The 6,419-nt window shown below is 42.2% G+C and overlaps 1 protein-coding gene across 1 annotated transcript; it reads left to right on the top strand.

Annotated features, from left to right (window-relative positions):
* The first annotated feature begins 3,594 nt into the window (after positions 1–3,594).
* LOC126381430 (uncharacterized) lies at positions 3,595–5,666 on the top strand. The gene is made up of 2 exons (XM_050030901.1): positions 3,595–4,211; positions 4,603–5,666. The coding sequence occupies exons 1-2, from the start codon at positions 3,597–3,599 to the stop codon at positions 4,645–4,647; spliced, it is 660 nt and encodes a 219-aa protein (XP_049886858.1). The 5' UTR covers positions 3,595–3,596; the 3' UTR covers positions 4,648–5,666.
* Positions 5,667–6,419: the final 753 nt, after the last annotated feature.

The following is a 6,419-nucleotide window of genomic DNA, read 5'->3' as shown; positions in this document are numbered from 1 at the left end:
AAGGTGCAGGTCGCTTTATTATCTGCCAAAACTAAGGTTGCACCTGTAAAGCAAGTTTCGATCCCCAGGTTGGAATTGTGCGGTGCGGTTCTTGTGACCAGGCTACTAACTGAAATAGCTACAGTCATGAACATTGACAAGACACAGATTCATGCTTGGACGGACTCAACAGTCGTTCTTGCATGGATCAATAGCCATCCTAGTAAATGGCTGGTATTTGTGGCGAATCGAGTGTCAGAGATCCTAACCAAACTAGATTCGCACAGTTGGTCGCATGTAAATTCCAAGCATAACCCTGCGGATTGTGCCTCTCGTGAATTGCATCCCTAGGAATTGGTCTCAAATGAGTTATGGTTTCAGGGCCCTAAGTTTTTTTCTGAATCAACCGTTGAGTATAAAAAGCCTGATAACTTAACAACAGAACTGGAACAAGCTAAAGTATCAACTCATTGTGCCACAGTAAGTGACTCATTGTGGGAAAGATTTTCATCTCTCATGAAAATGATACGCGTAATCACCTATTGCAGGCGTTTTATAGCCAGGATGAAAGGGTCAAGAGAAGCTTGCAAATATTATCTTTCCACCGAGGAACTTAATGGGGTACTTCGGTCTGCATAAGGCAATGTCAGATGGAATATTTCAGCACGGAGACTAATTCAATAAAACAGACTGATAACTTACCGAAAGGTAGCAGCCTCCGAGCCTTAAATCCATTTGTGGATGAGGATCAATTGTTAAGAGTTGGCGGCAGATTGGGTAACTCCAATCTCAGTGACAATCAGACGCATCCTATCATCATGCCTAAGAAGTCACATATGGCTGACTTAATTGTCGCTCGTGCTCATCAACAAACTTTGCATGGTGGATTGCAGCTTATGATGGCGTACATAAAATCCAAATATTGGATTGTAGGTCTCAAGCAATTGGTAAAGGCTCATTTTCGAAAATGTGTGATCTGCGTCAAGAACACTGCCACAGTGAAATCTCCACTGATGGGACAGTTACCGCAAGGGTAACCCCAAATCGTCCTTTTAAGAATAGTGGAGTGGACTACGCTGGTCCCATACAGATTCGACCGGCCAAAGGGCGGGGACATAAATCACACAAGGGCTATATATGCCTTTTTGTATGTATGGCGACTCGTGATGTCCACCTAGAGGTGGTTACAGACCTTACAACGGAAGGCTTCTTACAGGCTTTTAAACGGTTTGTGGCAAGGCGTGGCCATTGTTCCGAGATCTGGAGCGACAATGGTACCAATTTCACTGGAGCTGCCAATGAATTGAAGCGACTTCTTATTATTGAAAGAAAATCTATGCTCAAAGAAATCGCAGAATCTTTGGCAACAAACAGGTGTACTTGGTACTTCATTCCCTCACATTCCCCCAACTTTGGCGGATTATGGGAAGCAAGGTTGAAAGTCTGTCAAGTACCACCTCAAAAGGCTTATTGGTCAGTCTACCCTAACTTTTGAAGAAATGTCGACTGTGCTAGCTCAGATCGAGGCAGTTTTAAACTCGCGTCCTCTGTCGACTATTAACTGTAACGAATCAGACGATGTGTTAGTGCTGACTCCAGGTCACTTTCTCGTAGGAGAACCGCTGGTAACGCCGCCCGATTGTAACTTTGAATCGTCCAACGTAAGCTCTTTGAGAAGATGGCAGTACACTCAAAAGATATTACACGACTTCTGGCGTCAGTGGTCCAAGGAATATCTTACAAAATTTTATCATCGATATCGCTGGTCCACTGATAATCCACAGGCGAAATTGGGTGACGTGGTAATAGTGAAGGAAGACGGCTTGCCAGCTTGTCGTTGGTTGTACGGCAGAGTGATTGCAACCCATCCAGGCCCGGATAATATTGTCAGAGTCGTTACTCTAAAGGTAAAAAACGGCACTTTGAAACGGCCGCTCTAAGTTGTGTCTTCTGCCAATCTCAGACTAATAATGGCTATGAATTCTGAAGATTATTATGTACTTTTTTTATATACACTTTTAACTTTTGGTTACATTTGGTTTTGTTTACACTTGTTAACTGTAATTTACATTTAAGTTTTTTCTACCCTTAGTCTTGTTGTCGTACATACATACATGTAGGATGACTGGGACGATGGAACGAACGGTACAGATTGTGTGTGAGTGAGATGATGTGAGTGAGATGGCATGAGAGGGGAAAGGAGAAGGAAGGGGGTAATGGCGAACGGTGGTGTAAGACGACGTGTGTGAGGTGGGGAATATTTTGTGAAAACAGTTAAAAAATAGTGGAAAGAATAATAAACTCAGTGTCTCAGTGAACATAACGGATTTTATTTGTTATACCCAACCTCAATTTCTACAAATTGGGGGCTCGTACGGGATCGAAGAACAGTATTGCGGTTTGAGGTTGGGCGTGGCGTGGCACGTGGCGGCGTGGGTGAAAACGGCGAAAAGGCGATTTTACGACGAACGACGACGACGAAAAGGCGTTTTCATCACTTGTCCAACATGTCTAAAGACCAGCAACGCGTTAACGACGACGGCATTAAAGAGGATGTCAATTTTGGGAGCAAAATGCTTTTCATGACGGCCGAACTTGTGCCTACATTCAACGGCCAAGATGGAGATTATACGGTGTCAAATTTCATAGAAGACCTGGAAGATAACGCGGAAATATTTTCGTGGTCACCATTGCAGAAATTATTGGTGGCGCGGCGGGCTTTAACGGGAACGGCGGCGCTGTGGATAAAATCGGAACGACCTCATAAATCATGGGAGAACCTAAAGTCGGCGCTGTTGAAAGAGTTTCCCGATAAAATGGATGTGAAGAAAGTACATGAAATAATGACCGCGAGGAAAAAGAGACGAGATGAAAGCTGTCTCGATTATATGTTGGTAATGAAAGAACTTGGACGGCGCGGCAAAATGGCAGACTACGTGGCTGTACAATACATAGTCGATGGCATTATTGACAAGGAAACCAACAAAATAATGCTTTATGGTGTCTCCACGTACGGCGAGCTGAAAGAAAAATTTAAGATTTATGAGAGTATAAAGGAGAAAATGAAACACGACGACAGAAGAAGTGACGGCGGCGGTATGCGACCACAACCATCGGCGCAGCCCCGGCAAGGACACTACCTAGATGGAAGAAAATGCTTCAATTGCGGCGATAATGGGCATTTATCAGTGGATTGTCCTCATAGAAACAAGGGTTCGAAGTGTTTTCGATGCGGTTCATTCGGACATTTGTCATCTCAGTGCAAAATGGCGGAATCGAGCAATGGCGGCGGCGCGAGCGCGACAACAAACGCCGGAATTGGAGTCCAAGCGGCGGCGGGCAAGTTTGAAAATCAGAGAGGGCGTGAGCGAAATCGTCAAGTTGGCGGTACTGCGGCACAGCAGCGACATCGCTCTTTCTCGGTGGCAGAAATGGGAAATAGACGAACGTCAACTTTATATTGCGAAGCGGAACGTAACCCTGAAGTGACATTTGATAACGAGACGTCAACTTTATATTGTGAAACGGAACGCAACCGTGAAGTGTCATTTGACAATGGCAAACAAGATGGCGACTACACGTCAACAACAGGTGATGTACTGAGCGTTGATAAACGCATGACGGGTACAAGAAAACCTATGAAAATAATGAAAATTGCTGGTAAGGAACTGAGTGCGCTTATTGATACCGGCAGTGATGTTAATCTAATGTCGTGGCAGTGCTATAAAAGCTTAACTGGGTGCAAATACGATGACTGTGACGTGGTGTTGACGGGACTCGGCTCGACGAGAATTCGTGCGCTTGGGCAAATAATAACATCAGTGTCTGTGGACGACGTCTGTTATAGAGACATTACGTTTTATATAGTGCAAAATAACGCTATACCTTGTTCTGTTATCATTGGGCAACAATTTTTACAGCACACAGTTATGGTAATGGATGGCTCGGATGTATATTTTATGCTTGAAAACGAAAATTGGTTGCAATGTGTTGCATGTGTTGTGTCTGATTTTGACATTATAGGACGTGAGGTGTCGCCGGGAGTGCAGCGAGCAGTGGGTGAGTTGGTGACGTCATATCAACCGGTAAAGACGAGGGAAGCTCCCATCAAGCTCAAACTACACCTGAAAGATGATATCCCTGTAGCGCAGCGACCGCGTCGTGTGGCGTTAAAGGAACAGATTGAAATTGATGCTCAAGTAAAACAGTGGTTACAGGATGGAATTATCCGCGTAAGTACATCTGAATATTCTAGCCCATTGGTGTTGGTACGTAAGAAAGATGGCAGCTTGAGGGTCTGCGTTGATTACAGGAAACTAAACCAAAAAATGGTCAAGGATCAATATCCTCTGCCATTGATTGATAACTTGCTGGATAAATGTCATGATGCAACGATCTTTAGTGCTTTGGATTTAAAAAATGGTTATTTTCATCTTGGTGTGCATGAAGATTCAATAGAGTACACATCGTTTGTAACTATGAATGGACAGTACGAATTCCTAAAGGCACCATTTGGTATTGCCACATGTCCGAAGGTGTTTACACGCTTCATAAATATAATATTTCGTGATCTGATTGAGGAGGGCATTGTTCTGGTATTCATTGACGATATTTTAATTCCAGCAGAGGATGAACAACAAGCGGTGCAGCGGTTGGAACGAGTGTTGAGAAGAGCTTCCGAATATGGCCTGGATATTAATTGGAAAAAGAGTCAGCTTGTGGTGAAGAGTGTTGAATACTTGGGGCATGTTATTGGATGTGGAGAGATACGACCATCGCCCGAGAAGACGCAGGTAGTCAGGAGATATCCAGAGCCAAAAGATTTAAAACAGCTGCACAGCTTTGTTGGATTATGCTCATATTTCAGGAAGTTTGTGGAGAATTTTGCCATTGTGGCTAAGCCATTAACAGACTTATTAAAGAAGAATGTTCAATTTGAGTTTAGTGATGAGCATAGGAAGAGTTTCATCACATTAAAGGAAGCGTTGGTAACAAATCCAGTCTTAAAAATCTTTGACCCAAGAAAAGAAACTGAAGTTCACACGGATGCTTCAAGCATTGCATATTCAGCAATTTTAATGCAAAGGGATCCAGAAGATGGACAATTGCATCCAGTACACTATCTAAGCCGGAAGACCAGTGATGCAGAAAGCAAATATAGCAGCTATGAATTGGAAGCATTGGCTATAGTTGAAGGAATCAAAAAGTTTCGACATTATTTGTTTGGTATACACTTTAAAGTTGTTACAGATTGTAAGGCATTTGAAATGACAATAAAGAAGAAAGACTTGGCAATGTCCACCAGGGTGGCTAGATGGATAATTTTATTACAAGACTATGATTTCGAAGTGGTGCACCGTGAAGGCCAGAAAATGCGCCATGTCGACGCATTGAGCAGGGTACCTTATGTGGGAATGATATTTTCTGATCTTCATGACAGCATACTATATTCGCAAGATAATGATGAAGGTTTAAAAGCCATAAAAGAAATTTTGAAGTCTCAGTCTTTTGAAGATTATTGTCTAGATAATGGACTACTGTATAAAGGACAAGAAAAGAAGTTGGTAATTCCGAAGAGTTTAGAAAGTGAGATAATTAAAAGAGCACATGAAAATGGTCACTTCGCAAAAACAAAAATGATGAGTCTCATCAGTAAGGACTACCACATTTCTAATTTAGAGAAGAAAGTTGAGAATTGTATCATCACATGTGTTCCTTGTTTACTAGCAAACCGAAAAGAAGGGAAGCAAGAGGGATGGCTGAACCCTATAGACAAGGAAAATATACCACTACATACCCTACATGTAGATCACCTTGGACCTATGATGACTACAAAGAAACAGTATAATCACATACTCACTATTGTGGACGCTTTTACAAAATTCACATGGATTTTCCCTACTAAAAGTACCACAAGCAGAGAGACGATAGAGAAACTAAAGATTCATCAAGAAACATTTGGAAACCCTACTAGGATAGTGTCAGACAGGGGAACCGCTTTTACTAGTGGTGAGTTCCAAGACTATTGTAAAGAGGAAGGCATCCAGCATATCACCATCACAACGGGCATACCTAGAGGAAATGGACAGGTTGAGAGGATGCACAGGACCATCATATCAGTACTCACTAAACATTGCATAGAAGACCCTACTCTATGGTACAAGCATGTCAGTAAAATACAAAGATGTCTCAATAGTACCTACCAGAGAAGCATTGGCATGTCTCCTTTTGAGTTACTGACTGGTGTGAAGATGAAGAATAGGGAAGACATAGAATTATGTAGATTGTTGAAAGAAGAGGAAATAGAAAATTACTTTATAAATAGAGAAGATTTAAGAGAGAAAGCGAAACAGCAAATATTAAAAATTCAAGAGGAAAATGCAAGAACATTCAATAGGAAGAGAAAAGCAAGCCAAAAGTATTCAGTTGGAGATCTGGTG

Source organism: Pectinophora gossypiella, unplaced genomic scaffold, assembly GCF_024362695.1.
Source record: "Pectinophora gossypiella unplaced genomic scaffold, ilPecGoss1.1 Pgos_52, whole genome shotgun sequence".
NCBI lineage: Eukaryota > Metazoa > Arthropoda > Insecta > Lepidoptera > Gelechiidae > Pectinophora > Pectinophora gossypiella.
Note: the sequence above shows the minus strand (reverse complement) of the source record. Positions and strands in the feature narration are given on the sequence as shown.